The sequence below is a fragment of the Acyrthosiphon pisum genome, chromosome A1 (assembly GCF_005508785.2).
Source record: "Acyrthosiphon pisum isolate AL4f chromosome A1, pea_aphid_22Mar2018_4r6ur, whole genome shotgun sequence".
NCBI classification, from domain to species: domain Eukaryota; kingdom Metazoa; phylum Arthropoda; class Insecta; order Hemiptera; family Aphididae; genus Acyrthosiphon; species Acyrthosiphon pisum.
This window is the reverse complement of record NC_042494.1, coordinates 52,824,066-52,841,548: the sequence shown is the minus strand read 5'-3', so window position 1 is coordinate 52,841,548 and position 17,483 is coordinate 52,824,066. Positions and strand designations below refer to the sequence as shown.

The window sequence follows — 17,483 nt, the reverse complement described above, 5'->3', positions numbered from 1 at the left end:
CAATTGAATAAGTAGTTTAGGAGTTTATCCCGAACATACAAACAAACACTATCATTTTATATATTAGTATAGACTACATAGGTATTATGCAAAAAAAAGTTTTATAAGCGTTTGAATATTTTGATAGAATTTGTATTTTAACTTTTTTTTTACTTAAATAGAATTTTAAAAAACAATATTGTTCAGTAATTATAAGCTGAGTATTGCAATATTTTATCAAAAACTAACAATTGCAGTGATCGTCACATAAAAAAAATATCAAAATAATACTTTCAAAAAGATACACCCAAATGCCAAGTCTAGATTATTATGATGTTTAATAGAAGCTTAATACCCGCGCTTTCAGTACTCTTTAATTGTTCCAAATATCATCAAATATCAACAATAAACTTCACTGTTTAAAATATTATATGCCATTTAGACCCATTTTGTCTACACTATAAATTTCAATAATTTATTTTTGCTAAATTATCACTTACAGTTTCAAATATATTAAACAGATTTAGAACGCAACTCAAATTGAAATAAAACTTTATTAAGCAAAATTGCAACGTAACAAAATAAAATATCACTAAGACAAAATATTATTAAGAGGATGTCAGCGCACCATTTGTTTTCTCTTTCTGGCCCACGCGGGAGATGTACAAAACACATTTACGCAGAATCATTTTTTTATGTTTTTATGTAATCTCATAGTAAATTTACCCATGACAAAAAAGATAGAGAATAATATTTTTGAGGGAATGACATATCGATTTGTCTAATTATTGTTTCAAAACAATTTAAACATCATTTAAATTTACAAAATTCTTTTGGTTATTTTCAAATTCGAATATAATGTCAAATAACAATTTTTGTAATGGGTGATTTTACTCTAAGATTACTTAAAAACATAGAAAAAATGATTCTGTGTAAATGCGTTTTGTAAATGTTGCGCATGGGCCAGAGAGAAAAAACAAATATTGTGCTGACATCCTCTTAACATTACTGGATATTAATTTGAGCGGATATGCATACCGAGAAGCCGAGAATTTCCTGGTGGGCTCCCATTCGTATTTGGACAAAGGGGCCCTTTAATATCGTTTGAATACTACAAAATAAAAATACAGGCTAGAGTTAATTATTATTGTAATTACAATGGATTAATTTGTCTAGATTTTAAATGGTTATTTATTTTTGTTTTTAAATAAACACCATTTATTATTCAGTCTTCTTTAGTATGTCATTTTCTGGTCGATTTAATGCCAATAAAACCTGGCAATGGAGTATAAAGCTGAGTGAATCGTTGTCTATTTTCGAGGAGATCTTTATCCAGTCTTGTAAGTATAGGACAAGTGTTTCTCTAGATGATGAAAAAGGGCTCAAGCCTCTAAATAAGCACGCCTGAAACACAAAATCATCCCCTATTAAATTAATCAAGTATTATATTTATTTTAATATTTTAATAATAAAAACACATTTCAATTATTGATGAAATACATAAATAACATACCCATTTTAATTGCCTATCATTTAATTTATCTGGTCCACCTTCAGATTCTATTGCCTTATCCATTAATTGTATGTACTGTGCTAATTTCTTCAACCTCAATCTTCTTCCCCATCCACGGTGTATGTTGTACATTTTCAATAGCACTTTCTTTAATATAAATAATTGATAATATAAAAATATTTGATTAGCAATATAAGTATTTAATTTAAAAAACTCACAATATGTTGAGGAGGTAAGGAGCTAAAATTATACGGGAACATAGTAAAAACTGGGATGGCTTGAATTATGTCTTCTACTGGGGCCACGTTTCCTGCTTTTAGACATTCAATCACACGAAACCATTTCAAAAGCATATCATCTGAACATTCTTCAGCCATTAAACTCAAATGCCTAACATAATAGACTAACATACAAATCTACATGCTTATGTACAAATTAATGAATATAACGTACAAATATATTTAATGGACTACATAGTATGCTATGATTCATCAATATTTTTATATTGAATAATTTTTTTTGTTTTTTATCAATAAGAATTAAATAAGGAGAATAAACTTACTCAAAAACTCTCATGTTATGTTCAAAATTGTTCTGTTGATCTTTTACCCAATACTCTTTAATTTGTTCATCTGTCCAAAAATGTTCAGATAACAAATACTTAGGAAACATGAACCTGAAATTAAATTAAGTAGAATAAAAATAAAATATTATGATATTTAAAATAGTGGATGGTTATGTTTTTATTATTATATCTGCAAAAAAACCATATCTTTAATAAAACTATATTTTTGGCAGCCTAAGATAACTGCCAATAATGATAGTTTATTGTATAATAAAATAAATATATATTTACTTACGCTATTGGAAATATAAGCAAATCAAGAAATGGTATATTACAAAAAATTAGGATTGGTGTCAAACCAAAAAGTTGTGATGGCAACCTATACTTCACCTCCAACTCGGCATAAGTTAATAACGACAAATCAGAACTATAATATTTATTAAAAGCTGATAGTAACACTAGAATATCTTTGTATAGATACTGAAATAAGAAAGAAACAAATATATTATATATTTAGTTATCCATTTAAGTAAATATTACTAACTTTAGTCCCAAAAACACTCAGTCTTGCATATTTTGCTGTAGATGGCGACCATTTTTCAATCCTTTTAACAAGTCGCATTGTGAAGTTACTATCGTTTAAGGTCTCGTTAATATTTTGTTTATTGTCTAATTTATTATCATGCGTAACATCAGTGTTATTTAAAGAAGCATTTTTCTTTTCAGTAGATTGTAAACATGGGTTATCATAATCAACACCACTGCCACTTGTAAAAGCCGGAACTTTTGTATCTGTTTTCAGTGGTTCCTTGCTTGGTAATTGCAAAACCACTGAATTCCTAGAAATAAATTAAAAACTTATTCTCACATTTGTCATTTAATATATTTAAATTTAATTCAACCAAAGTGTGACCTTTGTGGTCATGTGGATATATTTCATAATAATAATATGGACCAACAAAATAATTAGATCTCAAGAGCACAAAATAATATGCAAATATTCATTAATTACTTATTATTGTATATCCACATCAGTACGGCTAGAAGTCATAAATCGAACATAATCTATATTAACTATACCTATTATTGTAATAAAGTGTATAATATACATGGGTCTTACACAATTGAATTGCATATACCACTTCAATAGTCAGTGGCATTATCATAAAAAAAATTGGTGTTGCTCAAATAATTTTAGGTGATCTACCCTTCATAATACTGTCATACCGACCTATAAAATTTCCTTATTTTTTTCTACCCACCCCCTCATATTTAAGGTGTTGCCTGAGCAACACTTGGATCCTATGTTACATGCCACTGTCAATAGTTATAAAGTACTTTCTAAGAAGAATGTAAATATGTGTTATTCAATATTATATATAAGCATAGATCATTGTCATACTTTTTAATGTATGTACCGTATGAACTATAGGTACCTAATTGTAAAAATATTACTATTTTTTAGAAATGTTGTAATTTGACATAAATGAGCCATTTAAGAATACTTACAGTATGATACAATGAAGAAATTGTTCAAGAGTAGTATCAGAATCCTGACCAGTGCCAATTTTTCGCAATTTTTTAAAGGATTTGGTTTATTTTGTCATGCCAAGTTTGTACTTGACAGTAACTGTATTAAATAACTTGTTATGACCCTTGTTTACAGTAAAAAGTTTTAACTTTTTTATGGAAAAGGTATTTAAGTTTAAGAGCTCAAGATTAAAATAATTTCACATAATTTTAATATGAAAAAATGTATAAGGTTAAAAAAAAATATGAAGACCAGTTCATGGCCAGTTGGGCCATGGTCTAAGCTAATCCTGACTCGATAACTTACTGACTGACTTAATAAAATTTAAAATTTAAATAAAACTTATTTTGTAATCATAATTTTTTTCATATTTATCATTTGGCCTGTCCTAATAAAATTTTCTAGTTTCGCCAAGGGGAATATCGCACAATACTGGGAAAGACGCACTGACACACATACTTGAAAAATCGAATGTTCTTGTACGTTCTGTTTTCAAAATTCAACAATCTGAAATTAGTAGCAGCATAGCACCGATACATGCTGATCATGTACTTCATCGTGCGTGGCCCGACGAATGACGATAGTTAGTATTTACTATTTAGTAATGTTTGGAGGGTCAAATTTGACTTAACTCTCACATGATACGTGAATACTATTCATAATCTATGATGAATGGCGATACTCGAAACAAAACGTAAATAACAAGTGTTTTGGCGATCCGCAAGCGCACGACGTTAATTCGTAGCCGGCGGCCTGTCGACGTGATAGGTGATAACTGATAAGTTAATTTAATCTATTCTGTGACCATACTATCTATAGCCGTGACTCAGACTTAGATAATATAATCATAGAACATTATTGAGATTATTCTCTTCTTCTATTTCTTCGCCTTCACTCCCAACTATTTGGGGTCGGCCAGCCTGGTCCGTAATTTCCACTTATCCTTAGCATTCTCCTCATATCGCATATCGCATATCACATATCGCACTTTATAACTTCAAACCACCTCTTTTTCGGTCTTCCTCTTTTTCAATCCACACTCACGATCTTCGTCACTGAAACTGCCTCAGTTTTTTCTTTTCTTAAAACATGTCCTAGCCATCTCTACCTATTCTCAAGCATTTTATCAACTATTGAAGCCACTCCTATACTACCTCTTATATACTCATTTCTTATTCTGTCCTCTCTCGTCACTCCACTCTTAACATTCTCATCTCCGCAACACTCATTTTCCTCTCCATTGTTTTTTCTATACCCCAACAATTACCTTTTAACCTCGATTGTTAACCTGATTGTAATTCTTCTATCGCATAAAACATCTGATGCTTCTCTTCACTTCATCCATCCACACTTAATCCTATGCATAATATCTTCGTCAAAACCACCATTATTTATAAGCAGTGTTGGGTAGTAACGTAAGGAAAGTAACGCGTTACTGTAACTGCGTTACTTTGCTTGTAACGCGTTACGTAATTTCATTAGAATTATTTCCAAATAACGAAAATGTAATGGAAATTACTTTTGAAAAGTAATTTCTATAGAATAACGCGTTACAGTTTCGAATTATTAAGTACCTACCTACCTATATTGCGAATTGAAAAAAAATATATGTATAATGCGGGTATTATTATGTTTACCAATCTAATATGTATATATATATTTAATTTTAACTCGGCACAATTCAGTTTTCAATGGTTTTGATGTTTGAAATGTCTAATTGCACCGTAAATCACGAGAGCAGTTAATTAAATTTATTATTACTTTAAATAGGTTTCCTATGAATATAGCTTGTGTGGAAGACTAAATTTTATATGATCCTATTAATTATATAGGTTTTATAAAGAATTTGCTTGTTCAATTTGCCTGCAAAAGATAATTGCCAAGAAATTAAAAAAAAAAAATTATTTTTGTAACGATAAAGTAATGAGTTGCTTTTCTATTTGAAAAGTAAAGTAATTTCATTACAATTTTATTTGAGTAACGAGTAAAGTAACTTACCCAACGGCTAACACTGTTATATGGTAAGACAGATCCTAGTACTTGAGACTATAAATTTCTTCCACTACCTCGCCCACAATACTCACTACATGCCTATTCTGACTTACTCTTTGGACCATATCTCCAAGATGAAAATTAAACTCCATATACACAGTTTTACTTCTACTATTTTTTAACCCTCTACTCTAGTGCTTCCCTCCATTCTTCCAGTCTATAGTTCACCTCCTCCAGGCTCTCTCCAACCAACACTACATAATATAATCACGATTTAAGATATACAGTATAGGTATCTTAAATCGTAGATATAATAGACTTATATCTTAGTCCGTGGTTTTAAAATCTCCTGAGACTTATATATGACTTTATCATAGGTTATAGCAGTTATAGCCTTATAAGAACCCCAGAACGACAGAACAATACACGTAATAATTAATAAATAATACATAGCTTCTCAATCTTCATAATTATTGTTTATATCATAATAAAAAATATTGAAAATGCCAAGTGACAATTTATTTTGTTTGAATTTCAAATTTTTACAAAATCCACAAAAATTTGCTATTGCTTTATATTTTTTAAAAATCTTTATTTTTACACCCAAGGGTTGATACAAGATTCCTCTTATATCTACTATAAATTAAGGTTAATTGCAGTCTCAATAATTTTTATGAGCGATCATATTATAGTTCAAATTATGAAGACATGACATGTTGGATACTCTACCATCAAACAAATTATAAAAACTATCTATAACCAACCAATTATTTCTATTTATAAAAAAATATTGCTGAGTTACTTAAATTATCATTTTCTATACACAATGGCCTCTTAAAAATATTTATATTAAATTTTAAGCCAATAAAAATAGAGCCATTTTAATTTTCAACATTTTTTATTTTTTATTTTTCTTAAACTGTTCATAAAAGTCAAAAGCCTTAAAAATGTATAGGTTTTTTTTGATAGCAATTTAAAAATTTAAAAACTATATAATACCAATTAACAATAATTTATAAAAGCTTAAATTTCATATTTTGATAGAAATTATATTGTAAATTTTTTTAAACTTAAATAGAATAGAAATAGAAATAGAAAAATAATATTATTCAAAGTTTTAACTAAGTATTGCAATATTTTATCAAAAATTGAAAAGTTTAAATAAGTACTATAACAAAATATATCAAAATAGTACTTCAAAAAAGTTATACTTAAATAAAAGTCTGAGATTATTCATTCAATTGTTTAATATCAATATGAAAATGTTGATCCTGCGCTTTCAAATACCATCAACCATAATTTGGATATTTAAAACATTATTTCTCTCAATTTCATTACCCATTTCATCTACTCAATGCACTATTATACATTTCATTAATGTTTCTTTCTAAACTCTCAGTTCCAATTTTAAATATATTAAACGGATTTATAACAAATTGAAAAAAAAACTCTATTAACAAAATTACAATGTAACAAAATAAAATATCACCAAGACAGAATAATATTAACACCACTGGATATTAATTTTTTTTTACAAAACATTGATTAACATAAGTACTACAAAACAAAAGTACAGACTAGATTTTATTATTATTGTAATTACAATGCTTATTCTGTCTACGTTTTAAATGGTTATATATTTTCCTTTTTAAATAAGCACCATTTATTATTCTGTATTCTTTAGTATGTTATTTTCTGGTCGATTTAACGCCAATAAAACCTGGCAATGGAGTATACAGCTGAGTGAATCGTTATCAATCTTTGAGGAGATTTTTATCCAGTCTTTTAAGTATAAGACAAGTGTTTCCCTAGATGATGAAAAAGGGCTTAACCCTCTAAATAAGCACGCCTAAAACAAAAATAAAATATCTCCAGTCAAAATAATAAAATATTATATGTTTTTATATTTGAATAATAAAAACACATTCAATTATTGATGAAATACATAAATAACATACCCATTTTAATTGTCTATCATTTAATTTATCTGGTCCACCTTCGGATTCTATTGCCCTGTCCATTAATTGTATGTACTGTGCTAATTTCTTTAACCTCACTCTTCTTCTCCATCCACGGTGTATGTTATACATTTTCAATAGTACTTTCTTTAATTTAAATAATAATAAAAATATTTAATAATATACAAATATTTGACTAACAATACAAGTATTTAATTTAAAAAACTCACAATATGTTGACGAGGTAAAGTACTAAAATGATACGGGAACATAGTAAAAACTGGGATGGCTTGAATAATGTCATCTACTGGGGATACACCTCCTGCTCCCAGACATTCAATCACACGAAACCATTTTAAAAGCATATCATCTGAACATTCTTCAGCCATTAAACTCAAATGCCTAACATATTAAATTATATTAGTATGATTCATCAATATTTTAATATGATTAATTTTTTTGTTTTTTTTATCAATAAGAATTAAATAAGAAAAATAAACTTACTCAAAAACTCTCATATTATGTTCAAAATTGTTTTGTTGATCTTTTATCCAATACTCTTTAAGTTGTTCATCTGTCCAAAAATGTTCAGATAACAAATACTTAGGAAACATGAACCTGAAATTAAATAAAATTTAATAAAAATAAAATATTATGATATTCCAAATTGTGTATGGTTATGGTTTTATTATTATACCTACAACAAAACTAAAATAATAATAATTATAAACCTAACTCTATATTTTTTTCAGCAAAAAGATAATGAATACAAAACTAAATAATTTAAATAGTATAATTTAAAAATAAATATATTTTTACTTACGCTAATGGAAACAAAAACAAATTAGTAAATGGTACAGGCCAAAAAATTAGGATTGGTGTCAAACGAACAAGTTGTAATGGCAACCTATACTTCAACTCCAACTCAGCATAAGTTAAGGATGACAAATCAGAACTATAATATTTTTTATAAGCTGACAGTAACACTAGAACATCTTTGTATAGATACTAAAAAAAAAAAAAGAAAAATGTTATATTTGCTTTCCATTTAACAATTTATGTAAATATAAAATAAATATTACTAACTTTACACCCAAAAACACTCAGTCTTGCATATTTTGCAGTAGATGGCGACCATTTTTCAATCTTTTTAACAAGTCGCATTGTGAAGTTATTATCATCTAAGATCTTTGACTCGTTCATATTTTGTTTATTGTCTAAATTATTATCATGCTTAACAACAGTGTTATTTAAAGAAGCATTTTCTTTTCAGTAGATTGTAAAGATTGGTTAGCATTATCCACACTACTTCCACTTATATAGGGTGGAACAGCCGGAGGTTTTGTATCTGTTTTCAGTGGTTCCTTGCTTGGTAACTGCAAAACTACTGAATTCCTAGAAATAAATTATTAAATAAATTAAAAGCTCATTCCCACATTTAATATATTTAAATTTAATTTGACTAAAGTGTGACCTTTGTGGCCATGAGAATATATTTGATAATAATAATATGGACCAACAAAATAATATTATTTCTCAAATGCTCAACATAATATGCAAGTATTCATTAATTACTTGTAGTTGCATATTCAGTATAGCTAGAAGCCAAACATGACCGAACACAATCTATATTAACTATACAGATACTACACTTAGGTCTTCAACAATTTAATTGCATAATACACCACTTCAATAGTTAAAAAGAACTGTCTAAGAAAAATCTAAATATTTTTTATTCAATAGGTATAATATGGGATAAGCTTAGATTACTTATCTAATTATTACAAATATATATATATTATATATTAATATATAGTAATTATATCGTTTTTTTTTGTTTTTGTTTTATTAATTGTTTTTGTTTTTTGTTTTTTTCCGTTTAATAATGTTTTTTAAAAACGTTTTCCATCTCTGGTATTATCAGAGTCCTGGTCAGTGCCAAATGTTAAAGGGTTTAATTGATTTAGAAGACATGACACGTTTGTACTTGACAGTAACTGTTAAATAACTTCAGCCTTGTTTACAGTAAGAAGTTTTAACTTTTTGTTGAACATTTAACTTCATGAGCACAAAATTAAAATAATTTCACATTAATTTGAGTTTGAAAAAAATCAAAAGGACAAAAAATTACGATAATATGAAAGCAACCATCAAAGTTATGCCAAAAATAAAACAGTATAATATGTAATTATACCTTGTATAATAATATGTAAATAACAAAATGTTCTTTATACTAGAGATGATAATGATCATCATAATAAGCCTTTTTCCAACAAAATTATTGAATAATATAAAATATAAAAATATATTTGCTTTGAGCACCCATGTAAAATACAAACATAGTACCTATTTACAAAATATAAAACTATTACATTTTAAACTTGGCACATTTCATTAATAGGCACTTAAAAGAAACAACAAAAATAGGTAGTTGAGACTGGGGGCAGGTTTGTTATTATGTGGACATTTTATTTGTCCACACAATTGGAGTATTTGAAAAGAATTTCAAGCATTAAAAGGCATTGTAAAATATTTGGCTAAAGACTAATATTTCTCAACATAAACAGTCAGTTTTCCTAACATTTAAAAATATATTATTACCATTGCCAAATACCAGCCATATGCGAATTCCAAAAGGGACCAAAAGAAAACTGATAAGTAGATGGTAGAGAATAGAAATGGACTCAAATGGACTTAACCTAACTAGGTAGACTCATTAGATATATTACTAAACACAACATCCAATCGGTGTGTCAATGAACGGATGGCCTAATATTAGATAATATTGGGGAAGACGAGTAATCCACTTCCATCAGGTTGACACACATACCTGAAAAATCGACTGTTTTTGTACGTTCTGTTTTCAAAATTCAATAATCTGCAATTGGTGGCAGCATAGCACCGAGACGTGCTGATGATGAACTTCATCGTGCGCGGCCCGACAATGTTTGGCGGGTTAAATCTGACTCGGCTCTCGCACGATTGCCGAATGCTGATACAATTTTGTCGTCGATAAACGTTTGCGTTTAAAATTTACATTATTATTTCCAAATAGGTTTTTAATTTTTGGCGAAAACAAAATTTAATATTTTATTATTATGACGGATAGCTGGTAGTGATAACGGCACAGCTGATAATGTTTTTGGCGTCTTGGATAATATCAATATGATCAATCAAAATATATAAAGGATTGAACGTCACTTCGCGACCGTAAATATTATCATATTGACATTTGAATATTGCTATTTGCTATCAACATCAATAATTAATTATAATTTTTCCATTTGATACTATTCAGAAACCATTGGTTACTGGTCCACAGAGCGGATCTATTCTGTGACCGGTCGACCGTACAAAATTTATTTTTCGCGCCGTACGTCCTACTGCAAAACTATCGATTTCTGTATAACACGCGCACCAACGATTTCTGTTTAAAATGCAAACTATCGATGTCTTACGAACACGCGATCCTAAACAAAAGTCACAATACAGTATACAATAATAATTGTAACGATATAATGAGATAATAAGATCACAGCGCCGCAGCGGTCCTTTTGCTCTTTCTTTCTTTCCCACACGGCCACACGCACGACAACGTCGACACACGAGGCCGGTTGCGACCATTGGAGCAATAACGATTGCATCTCATCACGCCATCCCTATCGTCATTTGCCGGTCCGTCCGTAACGAAACCGCAACAGTTTTTAGCACTTTTTACTATTTTTACTCCATTTACCCTCCAGTCGTCACCGCGGCCTAAACCGTTCGCAGTTCCCAATATTTTCAAGTCTCCACGCAGTCGTGTGGTTTCCATTCGCGTCCGAATCGTGTAAGTATTACATTATATTATTGGGTATATTATAATAATATACGAGAATTAACCCAGACATTTTATGTCGGTCGCGAATATTGAATAATAATTGCCAATAGGTAATGTAATTTATAATTTTTAAAAACATACCTACCTATTATATTTTATTGTTTTCATACAATGGCAATCGGAATCGGAATGACCGGGAATGATGTTAATTGAGTTAACTGGTATGTACAATGGTACCATAAAATATTATGACAATCTAAACAAAACATGCCGTCGGCGAGCAATTTCGCCATGGATTGGCGTAATTTGGGCATTGGCCCTACATCGCCAGTCTATTATTTTATAAATCAATTGTTTCATAGTTTCATACAAACGTAAATCATTGATTTTTGGTCCTAAGCGTTATTCAATATCCATCCAATTTCTGGTTTCAGTTACAGTTGCTGACTTATTTTACTTTTAATTACTGTCCAGCTGCCTGCCATTCTGTATTTTGTGTCCTGGGTCATAGATTTTTTTCGCACCATGTTCAATATAACTTCAGTCGTGGCGACCATAGATAATAAAGACTATTAGGTCTATATTATAGACTATTAAGTCTTTATTATCTATGGTGGTGACTACTGGTGTTGGGAGGGGGGGTTGTTACTCTAGTGTTACACTGAAATTTAATTCTAAATGAGATACCTATGCAACTTAATATTTAGAACAACTTAATATGTACAAGAAAATTTATTTTTTTTTTAGTAACACAATTATTCAAATTTTATTTTTTGAATTAAAAAGTGAATAGGTATATTTAAACCACAGATATATATTATTATCGGGATTATTTTAACACCGTTTTTATCAATCATTTAGATTTATTATTTCATATAAGAAGGCGCTACACGGAAATTTGTAACAAGTGCATAACATGCCAAATTTACGCGCGGCAGATCACATTTAGCTTTGTTAGTTTAAATATTAGGGTGAATCAACTAAGTCTTGCGTATTTGATATAGTGTGAGTTAAGAATGCTCATTACTCGCATAAAAACAAAATTATCACAAGAAACCCACACTTAAACACAGATAATGTTCTTAGTATCAAGTTTCATAATAGGTCAATTCACTCAAATTTGTATACACACGAAGCTAAACTTGATCTTCTGAGCGTAAATGTTCTATGTTACACACTTGTTAGATGGAGACAACAAATGCCTGTGTAGTGTCCTCTTAATGAATGTCCTGTGTTGATTCAAACTTATTTTTTTCAATAGACACCTATCCTTTTTAAAGAATGTTGATGTAATTCCTATACAAATTGAAATTTGATCGGGTAGTTTCTGCCTTCTAGATCAATACAGTTTATACATATTATAAATTATCCCTTAAGTTATAACCCACACAGTATTTTAATATTTCCCAAATATGGTATAAATATTTTCAGCAAAACAATATAGTTGTAAAAATATTTGAAAAAGTTGCGTAAATAATAAGGAAATATTTTATTTATATTTTTTGGCCAAGAAGTTCACTTTTGAAAAATATTTTCTAAAAAACATTAACAAATCATTTTAATCATATTTTTTTAAAAACATTTTTTCATGGAAACATTATAAAAATATTAAGTCAACATTCTTGTGCAATATTTTATTATTTTATGAGAATAAAATATTTACCTATACAATATTATTAGTCAAATATTCATTATTCAACTCGTTATTCAAGCACTTCAAAATATCCACAAAATATTATCATTTCCTAAATGCCGTGTGGGAATAGTCCATAATAGTAGTGAAATGTATGATGATTTGAAAATTATATAAATTATTAAAGTAGTTAATATTAATATATAATATATATTAACGAGTATATTAACATTGATAAAAATATAGAACAATATAAAAGCATAGTAGGCTACTCAAAATTTTCCTCTTCAAGGAAAATCTATTAGTCATCCCTAAATATATGTTTTTATTAATAAATAACCTAGACAACAAAAATCGGTCAGAAACAAAAATCTTGCTACCAGCCCAAGAACATATTTTTGTTAAAGGACATTTCTTAAGGCCATTCTTACAATGTCCAGTTAAGTATCTGTTAATGGTAACCGATGGTTATATGTTTCTTACCAAATGATTACCGAAAGGAATCTGTTGGTAATGAAATCCAACAGTTAGCATTCACTTAACCTAATGGAGATTAATCATTTTAATGGGGTTAGTTAGAATTGACATCGGTTAAATATTATACTAACTGCCAGTTAGCGTTAACAGACACTTAAACGGTCATTGTAAATCTAAGTGTCTAAAAATATGGTCTAGTTATCAATGCATTATTAAAGAATGAAATAGGAGTAAGCATGCTTGTTGAATCAAACTGTAAAATATTAACCCTTTTTGCAAGGTACTTACCTATATTGCTATAAAATATTTAAAATTAAATTAAATAGTAAAAAAATAAAAATGTTTTACATTTGTAGAAATGTGTTTTTTGTTTATTTATCTTAGTAAATTACTTACTGTAACTAAACATGTTTTAAATATTATGTAAACCACACTAAAATTTTCTAGCTAAATCATTTAAAAAGTGTTACTAAGAATTAGAACTGTTATATATAGGTACTTTACGAAAGTCTATAATACATGGACACACTTTTATCAATCAATTATGTGAAATAACAAGAACTCCTAGTGCCTATCACCAAACACAAAACTATTTTGGTAGTGGCATTAATTTATTATTCGCTTGTGTGTTAAAAAAAATCCCAATAAAAGTGATGGATGAGTTGGGAAATTTTATTAGTAATAATATTAATAATTCTAGAAAATAATACCTAAGCTTATAAAACTTTATAGTGATTTTAGGTATTTATTTTGATTAATTAACCATTTACTAGAAAATCCATATTTTAAACTCAAGTTTCGTTATTAAATAATTAGATTCTCAACAATTAATGACCAAATATCTATAATTATGATTTATCATATTAACATAAATTTTTGATAGTAGTTACCATAAAATTAATTACTATCTAATATACCTATTTTGATTTTATAGATATATAAAACATTCAAAATAACGTCAATCAAGAAAAGAAAAATGGAAAACGGACTCACCCACAAGTTTAAAGTTGCGGATTTATCTCTTGCTGAATGGGGCCGCAAAGAAATTATTTTAGCGGAAAAAGAAATGCCTGGTTTAATGTCTTTACGTAAAAAATATGGTCCAATCAAAATTCTCAAGGGTGCCCGTATAGCTGGTTGTCTTCATATGACTATTCAAACAGCTGTCCTCATTGAAACTCTAATTGAACTAGGGGCTGAAGTACAATGGTCTAGCTGTAATATATTTAGTACTCAAGATCATGCAGCTGCAGCAATTGCAAAAGCTGGAATCCCTGTATTTGCCTGGAAAGGTGAAACTGAAGAAGAATACACATGGTGCATTGAACAAACTTTGGTGTTTGCTGATGGCAATCCTTTAAATATGATTTTGGATGATGGTGGAGATCTGACCACACTGGTACATGATAAATACCCTCAGTTTTTGGATGGCATCAAAGGAGTATCTGAAGAGACAACTACTGGTGTTCACAATCTATACAAAATGAAAAAACAAGGTGTTTTAAAAATGGCAGCTATTAATGTAAACGATTCAGTTACAAAAAGTAAATTTGATAACTTGTATGGTTGCCGTGAATCCCTTATTGATGGTGTAAAACGTGCAACAGATATTATGATAGCAGGAAAAGTCTGTGTTGTTGCTGGTTTTGGTGATGTTGGCAAAGGATGTGCAATGTCATTGCAAGCTTTTGGCGGTCGTGTTATTGTCACTGAAATTGACCCAATTAATGCGCTTCAAGCATCTATTGCTGGTTTTGAAGTAACTACTATGGAAGAAGTCTGTTCGAAGGGACAAATATATGTGACGACAACAGGCTGCAAAGGGATTATTACCGGTGAACACTTCCCACATATGCCAGATGATGCTATAGTTTGCAATATTGGTCATTTTGATTGTGAGATTGAAGTAACATGGTTGGAAAAGAATGCTGTTGATAAGATAAACATCAAACCCCAAGTAGACCGATACACTCTGGCCAATGGCAGACACATTATTCTTTTGGCTGAAGGAAGGTTGGTGAATTTAGGTTGTGCTACTGGACATTCATCATTTGTTATGAGCACTTCATTTACTAATCAAGTTTTAGCACAAATTGAATTATTTACCAAAACAGATCAATACAAACATGATGTATATGTATTACCTAAGAAATTAGATGAAGAAGTAGCAGCTCTGCATTTGGACCACTTGGGTGTCAAGTTGACTAAGCTCACTCCTGACCAATCTAAGTATCTTGGAATACCAGTTGAAGGGCCATACAAACCTGATAGTTACAGATACTAAAATTAAATTAAGAAATAAACTAAAACTTAACAGATATATGTTAATTCAACTCATCAAAAATACATTATTATAAATTAAAAAAATTATTTACATGTTTTGTTTGATTAGATTACCTCTAAATATTGTTTAATACAGAACCAATAATAATATAACCAATGGTCATCTTGGACCTTGGTGTATCCATTTATACCCAATGAAGTTTTCCAAAAAAAAGGGTTTATGGAGTATTTCCCCAACCAATCAATTTAATTGCATGCTCGCCTATAAGTCCTTTTTTGTGAGTATATTTTACTTTACGAAGAATTTTATATTTATCGAATTCAAGAATAAATACATTCATAATAATCTTATATTTTAAATTCGTTAATAATTAGGCCTGTATAGAACCACTAAGCTATGGAGTTTAATTATGTGAGCCTATTGCCCTAACTAAATTAAATGCGTGTATAGATAAGTATTAAAATTAATTTTTATAACCTATTTTAATTGATTTTATGATGGTGAAGTTCTAAAATTCGGGGGCCAGTACTTATCCAATCCAGTACTGTTGATGACATTATATAGGTATAATTTATATCTACCTATTTAATATATGTATAAAAAGTATACGGTAATAAAATAATAAATAACAAGTGTTGCTATTGTTTAAAAATAACCATTTTTATAGTGACATACCTAACTATATTATTTTGAAATAAAAAAATAAATTATATATTGTAATACTAAACTGAACTACCGATTCTTAGAATGTGGATTCTGATTGCGATTTGCGACGCGTTGACATACCATGCAGTATTTACACTCGCACATATTGATATGGCTCGGTTGTACTTGCCACGTAATTGCCTAATTCTTAACCTACTCCTTAGAAAATGACCGACTGGAACCCCTTAAAATATTAAATAAACACAGTTACGTTGATAGTTAACTATAAAGACTCCAAATTACTGTGCCTGCTCGGCTGCTCTACTTTCTGGATTAAATCATCTGATTAATTAATGTTTTTAGGCTCTAACATATTTTCTAAATTTATAACTTTTAGTTAGCTAGGTAATATGACAAATTGTATAGTTTAATAATAATTATGGTATCTATTGTAGAATTGAGCCTGTTTAATATTGTAATATCGCTTGGTATTTATTATGCATAACATAATTCAATTTTTTTCAAACCCTCGTGATAAATGTTATTTTAATTTCTTAAAACTCAAGTTTTGTTATTTTTTTAAATTCAGAATAATAAATAGATCAACCTATGAAAAAACTTGAGAATATAATTGAAGAATGACGCGTTTGTAGTATGTTTATACTGATAATATTGTGTTCTTTATAGGTAGGTATCTTCAGTACCTATAATATATTAAGAGGACGCTACACCCGCATACGTTGTCTCCGTCCTACAAATGTACGACATGGGCACATGGCAAAAACTGTTTTGCGCGGGACAACTTTTCTAGCATCATATTTTTTATAGAGCTACCAAATTTTCACAACACGTAAAGAAGAAATTTATCTGTGCAACAGCGTGCTCTTTTTTTTAATAGCACTATCCAATAATTTTTTATAAGCAAATAAAAAAACAAAATGTTTAGAACCAAATAACTTTTATTGTATTTATGATATCTAAAATATGGGCACGCTGTTGCATAGATCATTTTCCACCCTATATGTTCAGAAATTTTGGAGTCAATACTACAAACACAGAAAGATAAAAGTTGTCCCGCGCAAAACA

General features: G+C 29.2%; 3 protein-coding genes across 5 annotated transcripts; 1 reads left to right on the top strand and 2 right to left on the bottom strand.

Moving 5' to 3' along the window:
* Nucleotides 1-620: 620 nt before the first annotated feature.
* On the bottom strand, nt 621-4,368 carry LOC100164126 (LETM1 domain-containing protein 1). 3 transcript variants are annotated; one of them, XM_008191942.3, is made up of 8 exons: nt 4,048-4,368; nt 2,602-2,896; nt 2,353-2,537; nt 2,055-2,168; nt 1,711-1,882; nt 1,493-1,639; nt 1,195-1,383; nt 963-1,090 (listed from the first exon to the last, which is right to left on the bottom strand). In XM_008191942.3, the coding sequence occupies exons 1-7, from the start codon at nt 4,143-4,145 to the stop codon at nt 1,201-1,203; spliced, it is 1,194 nt and encodes a 397-aa protein (XP_008190164.1). In that variant the 5' UTR covers nt 4,146-4,368; the 3' UTR covers nt 963-1,090; nt 1,195-1,200. The 3 variants fall into 3 exon arrangements, with proteins under 3 accessions (XP_001947024.2, XP_008190165.1, XP_008190164.1); XM_001946989.5 differs by having other exon boundaries at nt 621-1,383; XM_008191943.3 differs by having other exon boundaries at nt 621-1,383; nt 3,567-4,366.
* Nucleotides 4,369-6,459: 2,091 nt separating this feature from the next.
* LOC100162070 (LETM1 domain containing 1-like) lies at nt 6,460-10,622 on the bottom strand. The gene is given in 8 exon segments (NM_001162470.1): nt 6,460-7,429; nt 7,539-7,685; nt 7,769-7,940; nt 8,043-8,156; nt 8,362-8,546; nt 8,625-8,799; nt 8,802-8,933; nt 10,369-10,622. Coding segments are annotated over 8 exon segments (1,206 nt in total). The 5' UTR covers nt 10,467-10,622; the 3' UTR covers nt 6,460-7,246.
* A 273-nt stretch (nt 10,623-10,895) lies between these two features.
* On the top strand, nt 10,896-15,838 carry LOC100162779 (adenosylhomocysteinase). The gene is made up of 2 exons (XM_001950089.5): nt 10,896-11,367; nt 14,403-15,838. Exon 2 carries the CDS (start codon nt 14,445-14,447, stop codon nt 15,750-15,752), a length of 1,308 nt encoding a protein of 435 aa, XP_001950124.1. The 5' UTR covers nt 10,896-11,367; nt 14,403-14,444; the 3' UTR covers nt 15,753-15,838.
* Nucleotides 15,839-17,483: the final 1,645 nt, after the last annotated feature.

Bases quoted from the DNA above. Each gene is read 5' to 3' on its own strand.
- LOC100164126 (XM_001946989.5), bottom strand. From the start codon at position 4,145: ATGAAGTACATGATCAGCATGTATCGGTGCTATGCTGCTACTAATTTC. The intron at 1,883-2,054 runs GTAAGTTTATTC...CTATTATGTTAG, and splicing joins CATAACATGAGAGTTTTTGA to GCATTTGAGTTTAATGGCTG. The intron at 1,640-1,710 runs GTGAGTTTTTTA...TTTATATTAAAG, and splicing joins CCTTACCTCCTCAACATATT to AAAGTGCTATTGAAAATGTA.
- LOC100162779 (XM_001950089.5), top strand. From the start codon at position 14,445: ATGGAAAACGGACTCACCCACAAGTTTAAAGTTGCGGATTTATCTCTT.